The 17,064-nt window shown below is 39.6% G+C and overlaps 1 protein-coding gene across 1 annotated transcript; it reads right to left on the bottom strand.

Moving 5' to 3' along the window:
• Nucleotides 1-1,039: 1,039 nt before the first annotated feature.
• On the bottom strand, nt 1,040-16,419 carry tex2l (testis expressed 2, like). The gene is made up of 12 exons (XM_063003963.1): nt 16,407-16,419; nt 13,636-14,889; nt 9,388-9,588; nt 8,618-8,891; nt 8,170-8,399; nt 7,448-7,588; nt 4,925-5,024; nt 3,798-3,924; nt 3,462-3,596; nt 2,102-2,314; nt 1,299-1,419; nt 1,040-1,180 (listed from the first exon to the last, which is right to left on the bottom strand). The coding sequence occupies exons 2-12, from the start codon at nt 14,854-14,856 to the stop codon at nt 1,040-1,042; spliced, it is 2,904 nt and encodes a 967-aa protein (XP_062860033.1). The 5' UTR covers nt 14,857-14,889; nt 16,407-16,419.
• Between the last annotated feature and the right edge of the window lie 645 nt (nt 16,420-17,064).

Below are 17,064 nucleotides of genomic sequence, written 5' to 3'. Positions count from 1 at the left end.
TTAGACTCATGCTAAATGAGCACAAATATCTAACAACTGGCTTGCAAATCCAGATTCAGAGTAGAAAATTTAACAAGTGATAATAACAAAAATATTAAGAACACAGAGAACAGCAACTTCACATATTAACAAATGTAAATACAACTTTTATGTGAATTTAAACATTTATCCACTGTTTGACTATTAGTATGTTATTTTGCGTATTTTAAATAAAAGCAGCTTTACACACCATAGTATAAGGCCTAAATTTATACCATATGGAACTTGCATTGTGTAATTGCTGCAGATTTGTTAAGAATCTTCTGTTTTAGGTGCCCAGGTGGCTAGCACACCAGCACCAAGATTCTGAACTCCTCGGTTCGGTTGCCACCGGTTGGCTTGGCACCATCTAGCTGGCATAACTGGCAGTGCCTGCAGCAGACACGTTTCTGCTAGAGTGGGATGACCAGACTATGTGGGTGGGGTCTTCAAACACTGTGTAAGGACCCTGATTGGCAGATAGAGAGGCGCCTGTGTAGAGTGCTTGGGTGATAAAGTGTTCCGCAATATACCCACCTCGACTGCAATCAGGGATCCCCCAGCAGCAGAAGACAAATTGACTACACTAAATAAGTAAACCAGTTGGATTTTATGCTGAAATCATGCATTATACGATGGTATAAGTTAGGCTGTAGCATTAAAATGACACTCAGTATAAATTCCACTGCTTTGCTCGCAAATGTTACCAGTTCTAAAAAAAAGGTCTAATAAACTCTAACATACTATTAGTATATATCATATTTTATAGTGCACTCATCAGTGTGTGATGTGTAATGCCATATATTACAAATAAGAAAATCCCATTGTAATGTACATTGTAAGTGCATGTAATAATCTCATGTAAAATAGTGAGACTGTTTGATCTACGTGTGCATTTTATAATAATAAGAATGTAAACGTTTCCAAGCTGCAGTGTTATTGATTTGTTTGTGAATAAACCCACCAAATGCTCAGCGGTGTTAATTCATTTCTGTAGTTTAGTGGCAACACTGAGGCACTACTATATTTGTGGAGACTGATCCAGAACGCAGGCCTTGTCGGATCTCTGTAATGGAGAATGCTGGGGTGAAGGCTGGCTCTCTTGGGCAGAGCACATTAAAGGGAGGTATATGTCATCCATGTTCGGCAACACAAACACTTTCTGTAAAACAAGCACAATTACATTTGTAAAATATTGCTAAAATATTGCCTTTTTGTTACTACAAATAAGCCATAAATATCTGGAGTAAATTATTTTAATGAATACAGTAGATGTTAACCTGAAACTCATCCTGAAGCATCTTCTCAATCCATTCAGTGACATGACAGAAAGTCACCTCCCGTTCACCCAGTTTGGGTCGGACTCGCAAGTCGAGCTTTGGAGGCTCACAGAAACCGTACCTAAACAGAAGTTAAGATCAATCAATCAGTCGCAGCAAAAGAATTAAAACAGCAAATTAAAGTGACCACTCTGATGTAACATTATACAGTATATGGTCAAATTACATTAAGCTTATTTTTAAATCATGGCCATTAATATGGAGTTGAGGGGTCAAGCCTAAATCAGGTCAAATCATTCGATCCCCAGGTGGGGCAATCTGGGTCCTTTCTGTGTGAAGTTTGCATGTTCTTCCCATGTCTGCATGGGTTTCAGTCCGAAGACGTGCAAGTGAGGTGAATTGGAGATACAAAATTGTCCATCACTGTGTATGACGTTGAGCTTGTGAACTGATGAATCTTGAGTATCGAGTAACTACCGTTTCTGTCATGAATGTAAACAAAGTGTGTAAAACATGATGTTAAAATCCTGATAAATAATAAATAAATATTTATATGAACAAGTAGCATTCTGGTATCCTTTAAATTTAAATTTTAATAAAATTGTTTTATCAATCCAGAAATCCATTTCAATTACTACATTAGTCTAAATTAGTATTTTAATTGTGTGCTCGCCTGTCTTTATTAATGTCTTTTACATCTCATCATTATGGACAATATAGTTTATAATACTTTGCTAACTCTTTTTGTATGTTAGACTTAGATCACAATCATCTCAGATTATCTCTATTACGATAGACTTTACCAGATTCTGTCTGTAGGAGGAGGTGGAATGTTGACAGAAAGTGTTCCAGAAAGTTCTTTAACCTCGACAGTAAGCAGCAGAGGCATGTTAGACATCTTTTCTATCTTCTTTTTAATGTACTCATTTTCAGCGGCTTTCTGGAAACATCTGGATTTAGCAATTTTGTCGACAAATCTTAAAATCCGCCGCCCTGTGCTGCCACCAGCCACGACACTGTCAAGAAGTAGGAGTTAGAGAGCTCATCAGAACATCTGGACTGGATTACTTGTTTAATCCATTAGCTAGTGTATCCTAGAGTTAGAGTAATACTGAGAGGGAGTGGGATGCATCGAGCAGAAAAGATTAATAACATCAGTATCAGTGATGATTAAAAAATACATTTATTAATCATTTCTATACAGTATTAAAATAAACATTATCTGTTTTTGTTATTTTTATTGTATTTTCACTGCACATATCTGCTTCGATCATTTTATCATTTACTACCATACATATGTATACAGCAATTCCTACATTCCTACCTACATTTAGTTAAATATATATTTATATTAATACGTAACATTTAGATACATTTATATTATATTAATATGTAGCATTAAGTTACACTTATATTTATACACCGATCAGGCATGACATTAAGACCACCTTTTCTTGCTTCTAACACATCAGCTTTGAGGATAAAATGTTCATTTGCTGCCTAATATATCCCACCCACTAACAGGTGCCGTGATGAAGAGATAATCAGTGTTATTCACTTCACCTGTCAGTGGTCAAAATGTTATGCCTTGTCAGTGTATATAACATTTTGTTATATTTATATGCAACTGAGGATTAAAAGCCTTGCTCAAGGACCCAACAGTGACAACCTGGCAGTGGTGGGGCTTGAACAAGCAACTATCTGATTACTAGTCCAGCACCCTGCTAGACTACAACTGTTAAAATTTTAGGGTGCAAGAAAACTTCTCACTGGCTTTGGGGATTCACTTAGCAGCCTATCCTCAGGTATAAGGTAAGTGATGTTTTTAATAATTAGGAATTTGTCATTGTATGCTTGGCTTAGCCATTTTTCTGACCATCCTAACGAAATTAGTAAGGACTTTAAAATTGAGTAGCTGTTAGAGGGGTTCTTGCGCCAAAACAATGGGTCGAAACTGAACCACCAATGCTGACAAAGCTAAATATATTTCACCATGATGTCTCAAAGCTAGTATTAACTTGTGGTGTCCATGTGGATATATGCACTGATTGTATATGTAATAAGAAGAAAAGGGGTTAAATGTTTGCCCCTTCCCCCCATCCCAAAGTACTTGGTATTCTAAGCATTTTCATGAAAAGAACCTAAAAGTGGAAGTTTTTTCACCTTTCATTAGGAACGCTGGCCTTTTCTCCTATAGTTACTTCAGGTTCACTGGACTGAGCCTCGTCTTCATCAGTGGATCCAGCACTTGAGGATTCTTCATCACTGTCAGCCAGAACAGCAAGTTTGGATCTGGTACTGCAAAGGAAACCCATCAGAATGAAGAAAGCCTCATTATAGCAACTCACAAGCGGTGTACAAATCCCACATCCTGCTGTTATGCTTGGACAAGCAGAGATATGCAAACTTAAGCTGTTAGATACAGAGTGCTGCCCAATGGCAAAGGCTTTGAACAATTTAAATGACATTATTAAATGTTTTTTAATGTTAAAAACCTACTAAACTTGGTGGGTCTCTGTGTTTCGGACTGCGGATCCTTCCTTGCCCAGTCTGGACAGGTTAATTTTTGTCTCTAATGTCATCTGCAGGGCTCCGGTGTACACGATCTCCAGGGGTAGCCAGAGACCTCATATACAAAAAGATACTTTTATGAATGTCAATATTAGTTTAATCTTAAGTTTAAGTTTTTTATTTGGTCAAAACGTGTTAAAATAGAGCAAAATACAGTGCTGTAAAAATAATTACTTTCTGTATCACATCAATTATTACCTTCATTATCACTGCCTAAATAATGTCAGATCACGAAACACTATATTGCACAAGGAAGATTTTTGTAAATATGCAAATATGTTACTTAAACTAGTAAACGAAATTTGTAGTAGTTTAAAAATCCTTTCTTCTGCAACAGGTTTTAGTAGAAGTTGGCAAAAACAGCAATAACCCATGGACCAAACCTACACTGTATTAACGAGAAATGTTGTTTTTTTTGGCACATGTGTCTCTTAATACTAATAAAGTTGTGTAAATGCCACAGCCACCTAAATTTCAAAGTAGCATTAAGATAAGTGTACTTCAGTAGCATCCTCAGTAACCATATCTAAATCAAATAGAGCACAGCTGGGATGATGTGCAGCATAAATGTGCAGCTGACAAGTCTGGGGCAGATTTGTGTATGTGCACTTCCATTTACATCAATTTTAAGAATGATTTGATTATACATATTAATTTGACCCACATTTGACCAGTGTTTATGAAAGGAATCAGCCATTCAAGAGAAGCTATCCATTTAATAAAGCTGAGATACTTTAATCTGGATTTTAGAGGTTTAAGAGGATCACAAATGCTAGAAATTACACACAATTACATCAGATTATGAGGCAGCACATGATAATGAGTGCAACAAATCTGTAAATGGGATGAGATGTGAGACAGGAGCGTAGGACAGTGATGCACAGTGTGTTGCATAATGATGATCCTGCTGATCATCTGGCAAAGAAAAGCAAAACATACATACACATATACAAATACTGTTCTTTTTTCTTTACAGAAATAATGTATCCTATCTGTCCTCAACAGCTACAGAAACGTTTATTATACTGAAATTTTGTCAGGTCAGATTCACTCACCTTTGGCATTTATGCGTGGCAGAAATGTGCCTGTAATCTGTGGCATACAAGATCCCATAGAGAGCTCAGTCAATGTCAAGTCATCCATAAAGTAGGGCAACTAAGGACAAGACGTAAGTACAAAGTGGTATTACATTACAAATAACATGTACATTTGCTATTTACTAAGTAAAAATTAAATAACAATGTTTTGTAAATAAAAATATATAAACGATTAAAAATGCATCTAAACAAAAGGTAAGTGATATATTGATCCTATAACTAAACAGTTATTGCAATAAAATGCATAATTGAAATTCATATCAAATAAAATCCATATCTAGCACACCAGCACCGAGTTTCTGAACTCCTCAGTTCGAAACTCGGTGTTGCCACCGGTCGGCTGGGCGCCATCTAGCGGGCATAATTGGCAGTGCCTGCAGCAGATACTAATTGGCCACCGTATCTGCAGGGTGGGGGCCTGGACTATGTGTGGGTGGGTGGGTCTTCATACGCTGTGTAAGGACCCTGATTGGCGGAAGAGACGCCTGTGCAGAATGCAGGGGCGAGAAGAGGAGGGCTGTGCACGTGTCGTAAGAGGCGTGTACAGCGACGTGCTCTCCTTGGATGCAATCTGGTACCTCTCAGCAGCGGAAGACAAAATTGAGTGCTCTAAATCAGGAGAAAAATGGGGAGAAAATGCATTAAAAAAAAAAATACTAATAAAATTCATATAACATCCTGTTTGCTTAGGTTCTAGTTTAGTGTGAAAAATGAAGGTTGGTGAGAAGAAGCTAAATATTCACTCTCAGTGTTTTTTTTTACTTGTTTTCACAACTCAAATGACACCATGGTGAAAACTAATGAGCTGTAACACACCTAAAGAGGAGATGATTTCATCGCACCTGTGTGCAATGGTTATGAGAAGATTTCCAACACCTTGAACATTTCTAGAGATGGTATTATGAGTATTAACTGATCAAACTCATGGTGCAGCAGCAAAGCTGCATGGCTGTGGGAGAAAACCCAAAATTCTGCTGTTTTTATGTTGCTGGATCAGCCCGTTTTGACAGTGTGATTGACATCATGGATTCACAAAAATAACAAGGCATATCGAGAAGGAATGTTCTGCTTTATGTGGTAAATTTGGTAATAATTAGACTTTTCAGCAAGACAATGATCCAAAGCCATTTGGATTTAAAGTCAACCAAAGCTTTAATAAGAAATCAGTCCTGGAAGCTTAAGTCGGATCTTAGGTGGGATTTAAGGGAAGCATCAAACCTCAATCTGCTAAAAGCTTTTGCAGGAAAAGAATGGGTGAAATCTTCACAAAAGAGGTGTCAAAAGCACTTACAGAAAGCGCTTATTAAAGATTACCAAGGATGGGATGTTTCACCAAGTAATAGGGCTGAGGATTAAATAATGGTGCACATGGACATTTGTAAAGAGAACCAAAAGTTTTTTGTTGTACATTTTAATTCAATACTATACACATCACCATCATACCTTTTGAGGGAAGTGGGGTTGAATATTTTAGACTGCAACTGTGGTATTTTGTCTTATTCCACCATGATAATGCACTCTTACATACAAATAATTTAAGAATGGTTTACTGAACACCGAAATAAAAGCAGTCAAGCTTAGCCAAGCTAAATGACTAGATTTAAGCATCAGTGAACCATTTAATAATTAAAAAACTGAAACATTCTTTACAAATGATTTAACAATTCATCACAAATTATTTTAGACTTGCCACCTAGGTGCCGCAGCACTAAAAACACGCTAGCACACCAGAGCTGACATTTAAAACTTGTGGGTTTGAAACTCAGCTTTGCCATCCAGCTGGGCTGGGCGGCTATATGAACAATGTTTGGCTGTTGTTCAAATAGGGTGGAAGCCGGATAGGGACCTCTGGCTGAATGATGGCGCTTGCACAGAGTCGAGGAATAATGCGTTGATCAGGGTGTGGCTCTCCGTACACAAAGCTGATCCGCATATGAAGTCACCTCGTGCAGGTGAAAAGATGCAGTCGGCTACTGCGCACATGCTGGGGGGGGGGGGGGGGGGGGGCGTGTGACAGTCTCACTCTACTCAATCAGAAGTAGAGATCAGCATCAGTGGATAGGATGCATAATGCAATCGTGTAATTGGACACAACTAGATTGGGGGGAAAATTGGGAGAAAGGGGAGAAAAAAATCATTTTAGACTTGAATGAGAGTTCCTCATGAGCATTTAAGGATTTTGGGAAGCCAAATTGTCTCCCTGATTCCTGCACCTTGAACTTTATATTAACTGTTTCCTTATTTTGTTCACCTTTATGTTCTAAAAATAGTATTTGTGTGTTTCTTTGTGTATGTGTGTGTTTCCCAACAAAAATGTTTTTATTTTGTAAAACTTAAAAACCTCATTTGAAGTGGATACAATTTTTTAAATCATTAACAAGCTCACACGAAAAAGTAAAACTGTACATAATTGAATTCTTTGTTTAAAATAAATACAACATAATTATTTATTATTATTATTTCTATGATTTTTTGACATACCTTAATTTTGCTCAGCTTTCGCTGAATCTTGTGCTGAACTTGATCAGCCCAGTACTTCTCACGAAGAAAGTCCCAAAAGATTCGGCCAATCAAGACATTAATCCAGGCGAGCTGCAATTCGTCCTGATGATAAAATGCATTCTGGAAAAGAAAACAAACAAATAAACAAAATTACATTATGATAAAAAATTGTAATAATTGTTTATCGGATGTCATTTTGAAAATATAACAGAATTAGCTGCATTTACTGAAAATAAGGCGAACTATTACAGACTTAATTCTGGTCCGAAACTTAGCTCTGCCATCCGGCTGGGCTACTACATAAACAATGATTAGCTGTTGTTCATACAGGGTGGGAAGCCGGATAGGGACCTCATAACTAATGCAATTACGACCTCTGCTGGCGCCTGCACAGAGTCGAGGAATACTGTGGACAGGGTGTGGCTCTCTGTACACAAAGCTGATCCACATATGAACTCGCCTCGTGCAGGTAAAAAGGGGACGGGACCAAAAGACAAGCGTGTTGTTGGCCTGTGCACTGTACTAAATGTAAAGTATTTTGCAAAATCACCAACAGTCTAGGGTTTGTATGTCAGCCAATATGTTAAATAATTGTGTACAAAAATGCAATGATGTGCAAAAAATGCAACTAATAATATCTCTTAAATGGTACTGAGTTAACCTGCAAGACTGTATAAGAAAATAAGTGTATTTTTGCACACCTGATCATTATTGTTGGGACTGCCTTGCATACAGTCATGCCAGGAACTTGGTGGAGGACTGCCATCTGCTGAGAATAACAGATTCGTCATGTAGGAGGTGTAGTCCAGCAAAATGTTTCTCGCTTTGCCAGCATGGTCATCAGGCAACAAGGACGGACAGGAGATGTTCTCAGTGCTGGTGGTGACCTGTACTGGACAGAAAGTGCTCCCTTCTCCTAACACAGGTATATCTGTACACAGACAGAAACCAGTTGTATGTGTTAGCAGGTCATTATTATTCCTATGTATTAGCACAGTTTAATATGGGACTAAATGAAACATACTACATGGACTAAAACTGTGGACACCCAAACATCTATTACATCCATCTATCCAAGCCAGTTATATCACGTTTTCACAGTTTTCTATAATCAGTGTATGATGCAATAATACAACATCATTGTCATACCAGTGGAGTCATGCTGGCCCTCTTTTTTGTACATGGATGCTAAGAGAAGGTAATGGAACCACTCCTCTTTCTCTCTTCCTGTTCTCCCAAAGAGGTACAGTGTGCTGGTGTGGCTGGTTTTAGAGAGATAAAGTTTAGTCTTTTCAGTGATGGGTGCTTCATGCTGGACCTCCACCTCCTCTGACGGCTTCACTTCTCTAGCCAGAGTGACACATATGGGGTACTTCCTGTTCCACGTTCTCTTACGTGCCAGAGGCATGGGCAGCAGGAACACCTGTCATCAAAGAAACACAGTGTGTGGCCTTTGTACTTTTTGTTAAAATAACATTCAACTTTGAAAAACATGGAATGCACTTGGATAGCACAGCGGCCTATTAAGAGTTTAAATCTCAGCTGTCTATGTTGGAAGGGGGTGGCTGAAGCCCTTCTATGGACTGGCCCCTTGTCCAAGGTATTCCTGCCATGCACTCAGTGTTTCCTGGTGGAACTGGACCCGCCACAAATCTCAGTGTAAGAAATTAGAATTTAAAATGAAATAAAAAAAACAAGCTAAGGAAAAAATTTAATAGGCCGCTAGGGCAGTTGTAACCTAGCGGTTAAGGTACGGGACTAGTAATCAGAAGGTTGCTGGTTCAAACCCCACCACTGCCAGGTTACCACTGTTGGGCCCTTAAGCAAGGCCCTTAACCCTCAGTTGCTCCGACTGTATACTTTAAGTCGCTTTGGATAAAAGCGTCTGCTAAATGGCGAAAATGTAAATGTAGACTGACCTTGCTTCCAATAAGCTGGAAGGTTCGAGAGTAGGTAAAGCTCTGATCATGTACCAGCTCATTGAAGGTGGCCCAGTGAGAAATGTTGTTTAGTGGATAGTCCAGTCGAATACATGGTCCATCAAGCGTTGCATACACGGAGTGCATAAGAGATGGATGGTACGTTTCAGGATCATACACGAACATTTGATTTAGCCAGCCCTAGAATACAGGTTTGAAGTTTCCCATTATGACAACAGAATACTGTACTTAATTGAATTTTAGAAATGATCACTTGCTTTTACAATACTAGTAAGCTCAGCTAAAGTCAGTGTGTAATCCAACAATTCAAGAACAGACTAACTGTTTAATAGATACTTAATTTAGTTTAAATAATTTAATAATTTAATTCAGCACAGACTTTATCATGTACAGAACAAAGAAACTGCTGTAGTATGAACACTGTCAGTTAGAGAATTGACACCAAAAGAGTTTAAAGAGTGATGCAGACTTGAAGAGACGTCTTTTTACTTTGAAAGCAACATCTGGATCTGACAGGCTGTGGGTGGCTGTGCTGCTTTGCATCAGCTGCTGATGAGCAGAATAAATCCCAAGCCAGCACTCAAATAAAAATGCCTGAAGAGCATAGAAAAGCGGTGACACAGTAATTGCACATTTTGAGAGACAGCACACTGTGCTATAAATTAATTAAGCTCTTATAAGCTCTTAATAAGTGAATGCTTAGATTTTAATGCTTTCTAAACAGTACATCTGAATTTTATTCATGGTGACTCTGCAGCAGTGGTCATCAGTCTTTTTCCGCCAAGACCTCATAGAGGTGAAGATGTGATTAGGACCACTTACACCAGTATATTTTTTGTTTTGTACTTAAATAGTCTGTTTTTAAATACATCTATACAATACCAGTACGCTAATTATAGTAATAGGGTGAGACTGAATGTCTAAATACACTATATGGTCAAAAGTATGTGGACACCAATGATTAATTATATTCAGTCATAATTGTATGTCACTTTGGATAAAAGTGCCTGCTAAATGCTGTAAATGTATTATATACAATATATATATATATATATATATATATATATATATATATATATATATATATATACAGTGTATCACAAAAGTGAGTACACCCCTCACATTTCTGCAGATATTTAAGTATATCTTTTCATGGGACAACACTGACAAAATGACACTTTGACACAATGAAAAGTAGTCTGTGTGCAGCTTATATAACAGTGTAAATTTATTCTTCCCTCAAAATAACTCAATATACAGCCATTAATGTCTAAACCACCGGCAACAAAAGTGAGTACACCCCTTAGTGAAAGTTCCTGATGTGTCAATATTTTGTGTGGCCACCATTATTTCCCAGAACTGCCTTAACTCTCCTGGGCATGGGGTTTACCAGAGCTTCACAGGTTGCCACTGGAATGCTTTTCCACTCCTCCATGACGACATCACGGAGCTGGCGGATATTCGAGACTTTGCGCTCCTCCACCTTCCGTTTGAGGATGCCCCAAAGATGTTCTATTGGGTTTAGGTCTGGAGACATGCTTGGCCAGTCCATCACCTTTACCCTCAGCCTCTTCAATAAAGCAGTGGTCGTCTTAGAGGTGTGTTTGGGGTCATTATCATGCTGGAACACTGCCCTGCGACCCAGTTTCCGGAGGGAGGGGTCATGCTCTGCTTCAGTATTTCACAGTACATATTGGAGTTCATGTGTCCCTCAATGAAATGTAACTCCCCAACACCTGCTGCACTCATGCAGCCCCAGACCATGGCATTCCCACCACCATGCTTGACTGTAGGCATGACACACTTATCTTTGTACTCCTCACCTGATTGCCGCCACACATGCTTGAGACCATCTGAACCAAACAAATTAATCTTGGTCTCATCAGACCATAGGACATGGTTCCAGTAATCCATGTCCTTTGCTGACATGTCTTCAGCAAACTGTTTGCGGGCTTTCTTGTGTAGAGAATTCAGAAGAGGCTTCCTTTTGGGGTGACGTGCAGCCATGCAGACCAATTTGATGTAGTGTGCGGCGTATGGTCTGAGCACTGACAGGCTGACCCCCCACCTTTTCAATCTCTGCAGCAATGCTGACAGCACTCCTGCGCCTATCTTTCAAAGACAGCAGTTGGATGTGACGCTGAGCACGTGCACTCAGCTTCTTTGGACGACCAACGCGAGGTCTGTTCTGAGTGGACCCTGCTCTTTTAAAACGCTGGATGATCTTGGCCACTGTGCTGCAGCTCAGTTTCAGGGTGTTGGCAATCTTCTTGTAGCCTTGGCCATCTTCATGTAGCGCAACAATTCGTCTTTTAAGATCCTCAGAGAGTTCTTTGCCATGAGGTGCCATGTTGGAACTTTCAGTGACCAGTATGAGAGAGTGTGAGAGCTGTACTACTAAATTGAACACACCTGCTCCCTATGCACACCTGAGACCTAGTAACACTAACGAGTCACATGACATTTTGGAGGGAAAATTACAAGCAGTGCTCAATTTGGACATTTAGCGGTGTAGTCTCTTAGGGGTGTACTCACTTTTGTTGCCGGTGGTTTAGACATTAATGGCTGTATATTGAGTTATTTTGAGGGAAGAATAAATTTACACTGTTATATAAGCTGCACACAGACTACTTTTCATTGTGTCAAAGTGTCATTTTGTCAGTGTTGTCCCATGAAAAGATATACTTAAATATCTGCAGAAATGTGAGGGGTGTACTCACTTTTGTGATACACTGTATATATACTGATCAGTCATAACATTAAAACCACCTCCTTGTTTCTACACTCACTGTCACTCACATTTTATCAGCTCCACTTACCATATAGAAGCACTTTGTAGTTCTAAAATTACTGACTGTAGTCCATCTATTTCTCTACATACTTTTTAGCCTACTTTCACTCTGTTCTTCAATGGTCAGGACCCCCACAGGACCACCACAGAGCAGGTATTATTTAGGTGGTGGATCATTCTCAGCACTGCAGTGACACTGACATGGTGGTGGTGTGTTAGTGTGTGTTGTGCTGGTATGAGTGGATCAGACACAGCAGCGCTGCTGGAGTTTTTAAATACCGTGTCCACTCACTGTCCACTCTATTATACACTACCTAGTTGGTCCACTTTGTAGATGTAAAGTCAGAGACGATCGCTCATCTATTGCTGCTGTTTGAGTTGGTCATCTTCTAGACCTTCATCAGTGGTCACAGGACGCTGCCCATGGGGCGCTGTTGGCTGGATATATTTTTGGTTGGTGGACTATTCTCAGTCCAGCAGTGACAGTGAGGTGTTTAAAAACTCCATCAGCGTTGCTGTGTCTTATCCGCTCATACCAGCACAACACACGCTAACACACCACCACCATGTCAGTGTCACTGCAGTGCTGAGAATGATCCACCACCTAAATAATACCTGCTCTGTGGTGGTCCTGGGAGAGTCCTGACCATTGAAGAACAGCATGAAAGGGGGCTAACAAATCATGCAGAGAAACAGATGGACTACAGTCAGTAATTGTAGAATGACAAAGTGCTTCTATATAGTCAGTGGAGCTGATAAAATGGACAGTGAGTGTAGAAACAAGGTGGTGGTTTTAATGTTATGGCTGATCAGTGTATATACAATATTTAATATATAATATATGCAAGTGTTATATTTATGAAATATAATTGTTTTGTTGTTTCAGCCACACATTGATAACAGATTTATAAAGTCATTAAACATTAAACAAATTAGATCCTTCCAGCTTTGTGGCAACAGACCTTTCCTGTTTTATGCATGACTATAAAGACATAGTTTGACCAGTCTGAGGTGGAGAAAGTCCATTGGTCTGTACAGAGCCCTGACCTATGGGTGTAATTAGAACTTCAGTGGTTATTTGGGCACGTTAGTGCCTTAGGTTGCTTTTCTGAGTAAATGTGCACAAAGGAAGGTAGAGCTCCATAATGATTGCTTATATTTAAATAGGGAGTCAAAAAAGCTTATGGTCAGGCATCTACATACTTTTGAGCACATGTTGTATGTTATATTTGCATATACGACAGACCAATCTATTATTAAGTTTGTTAGGTATTTATTACATTTGTCAATATTTAACATTCTCTTGCAACAGTTTTCCCAGAACCCCTAGTAAAATGTGTCCCCCTGACTGAGTGCTGCTGTTTGGCAACATAAACTTAATTCATGTTGAACAGAATTTGTGTCGTGCTCGGAGACTGTTGTTTTAAGTAAATTACCTTAATTACGGTCTCGCTGCTCTCTGAAATTCTACTCTGAATGCAGTCATATGTCTTCTCATGACATCTACGTTGTTGAGCAGTATAGGGTTGCCTTGTCAATCCTAAATGAATAAGTAGCAGCCCCAGCAAAAAGCCAAATGCCAAGCCAAAAACTATTCCTGAGCAGTAAGAGGACAGAGGCAGGATAAAATAGCAGTATGAAATGACAGCAACACAGAAAAGACCCATGCAAGGGACTGGTGATGATGGTTGCTCTGTGGCACAGTCTGCTGACATGTTGTTTTTGTTTATTTTATCTTTGCCTTTGAAGGTATCTTCATGTGTGGAGACCTCTGCACTTTCCAGTAGGCCAAGGTGACTGGCAGAATGGCAGGATATGTGAAGACATTTCCTACAGCACCTACACATGGGAAGTCCATCACATTCCAATATTTTACTGCTACTTATTAAATTCTCTGTCCCTCCAGGTTCACCACTTGATCTTCCAAACCCTTTAGAGCAAAGGGAATCCAGGGAGCTTGTGGTCTTGTGTTTGGAACCACCCACACTCTCTTCAAGCATCATTTTACTCAAAACATTAAACGGTTCATGCATGGCCTCTGAGAGTTTCCGCCGAGTGTCTTCTAGCTCTAATTTAAAAAAGCCTGTTTTGGTCTCAGATGAGGACTGATGAACAGGAGATGGCGGGGCAGTTCTGGAGTCCCCGTTCCTGCCTTTAGATTGTGTGAGCTGTGTCCACAGGTGCAAGTTTAACTTGGAGCCTGACTTGGATTGGGACACTTCAGGATCACTGCGAGAAAGCTCAGTTGAGATGGATTTGACCAAGCTGAGAAGAGGCCTGGGCTTGAGAGATGATTTATCTCTCAGCTCCAACTCTGTGGACAGAGACTTCACCAGACTGGAAAGAGGCCGATGTGAGGGGGAGAGAAAGCCCGGCCTGGAAAATGAACAGTCCTCCAAAGAGCCTGGTGATGATCCTGACTGTGTAACATGAAACAAAGGAGAGTGGAGACTCTGCTCCTCGTCTGTGTCTGTTGGCTGTTGTTTTGGGGCAGAGTTAATGCACTTTTGACTATCTTTGTCTAATGTGATTACAAGCTTATTGTCATCAAGGCTGTCCCATTCACCCTCTGTTCCCGTCAGCTGGATGATGATCCCCCTTCTTCCTGACTCTTGTGGCTTAGTCTCACAGTATAGCTTCAAGTCCTCACTTGCCATGGTTTATATCTCAGTGTGGCCCATCCAAGATGTCTTGAGTGAACAGAAAAGACAAAACAATCAGCTATTCTGTCAAAAATACAGAACTTATTATTATACACTAGACTTTAGTAAGTGTAAAATATCAGCACTTCTTTGTCTTTGATATTAATTGCTAAATAGGTTCCATTCGGATATTTCGGAAATAATATCTAGTTAAAGACAGAAGGACAGATCCCATGCTGTGGAATTATAAGAGAACTGTCAACACAGACAGGTTAGAAATGCAATATCTACTCACTGTGTAGATAAAGTCTGCTGAAAATGGGTTTCGACATTTTCTAATAAGTTGCTGTACACTTGCTGAATCACTGGAGCAGAATTTAATTTCCTGAGAAGCTGGATTTGTGTATCTTGTGCTTTGTAGGGAAATGCTTGTCCCATAATGCTCTTTGCCCTGAAGTCTTATAGTTCATTCATTCCAGTAGGCCTGTTTTTATGCTTTCAGTGATGTAATGTGGTGCATAGCACTGCTACTGTGTTTCAGCTCATAGAGCTATTTGAATAATAATACATGATGATAATGATTTCTTTCTGTTGCTCCTGTTAGGAGACGCCACAGCAGATCATTCATCCACATGTTCAATTTGGCACAGTTTTTGGCACTAAAAGTGCACTGATTTGTCTCCCCCAATGGCTAGGTTCATGTAATGCCATACACTTTCTGTGTTTGTGACCGTGACCGGGGATTCAAAGCCCAGGAACCCAGGCACTGCCGTTTCCAGCAGCATGGCTTTTATCATTACACAACATGAGCTCACTATTGAATATGAATATGTATCAATAAAAAACTTAAATTAACTGTTAAGTATTACTGTTTGGTCTTTGAAATGACCAAATCCACCTAAAGCACCCTTTAAAAGAGAACCATCTGTTGAGAAAATGTTATTTTACATCTGACCAATAAAGGGTAAAGGTATTCATAGTCAGTAAACATCCTCCATTTGTCTTCTTTAAACTAAACATGAAATATTTATTAGGATTTTAACGTCATGCTTTACACACTTTGGGTACATTCATGACAGAACAGGTAGTTACTTGTTACACAAGTTTAATGTCAAACACAGTCATGGACAATTTAGTACACCTCACTTGCACGTCTTTGGACTGTGGGAGGAAACCCACACAGACACAAGGAGAACATGCAAACTCCACACAGAAAAGACCTGGACCACTCCACCTGGGGATCGAACACAGGACCTTCTTGCTGTGAGGCGACAGTGCTACACACCGAGCCACCGTGCTGGCCAAACAAGTTACAACTCAACTAAATGTACATATGTGTGTATTTATGTATATAGTAAACACAATGAGTCGATATTCAAAGTCCAGACTGGGAAAAAATGTATGTGAACTTTTGTGATAACTACTTCTCCAAAGGTGATATGAAGAATTGTAAAGAGCTATACAACACTACACATGCAGTTTTCAAATATGGACATTAATTAGTCCATAAGTCCACAGTAATAAAACCTTTCTACAAATTAAACAATTTTAGTACTGTTACTTACCCGAGAAGTGTGTGTCCTGCAAAAACATCAAGATCACAACATGCAAAGTTGAGCTAGAAAGGTGGAAAAGGCATGGGGTAAAAGTTTACAACCTCCAGAAATCTTTAAAACTATATAAAGCATTTGTTCATGTATATCTTTTCATTTGAAGTCATTTTTATAACATTCTACCCAGTCTCCCATCGTGCTTTGTTTTGTTTCTTACGTCCTGTCTACATCTCCTGTTTATGATTCGCTGAATACACCCCTTCCCTATTGCTTTGATGATCAGTCTGTGTACAACTACCCTTGTGTGTTCTTTTGAAAGTCCCTGTATCAGGCTCCACATGGAGCAGATTAGAGCTGTTGTGTGAATTGAAACACAGCCCTCCAGCTTGCCGTGATCGGGCGGCACTGTGGCCAAGTGGGTAGCACTGTCCCATCACAGCAAGAAGGTCCTGGGTTCGATCCCCAGTTGGGGCAGTCTGGGTCCTTTCTGTGTGGAGTTTGCATGTTCTCCCCGTGTCCGCGTGGGTTTCCTCCGGGAGCTCCGGTTTCCTCCCATAGTCCAAAAACATGCAAGTGAGGTGAATTGGAGACACTAAATTGTCCAGGACTGTGTTTGACATTAAAACTTATGAACTGATGAATCTTGTGTAATGAGTAACTACGGTTTCTG

This window comes from Trichomycterus rosablanca, chromosome 10 (genome assembly GCF_030014385.1).
Source record: "Trichomycterus rosablanca isolate fTriRos1 chromosome 10, fTriRos1.hap1, whole genome shotgun sequence".
Classification (NCBI taxonomy): Eukaryota; Metazoa; Chordata; class Actinopteri; order Siluriformes; family Trichomycteridae; genus Trichomycterus; species Trichomycterus rosablanca.
This window is presented reverse-complemented; position numbering and strand designations above follow the sequence as displayed.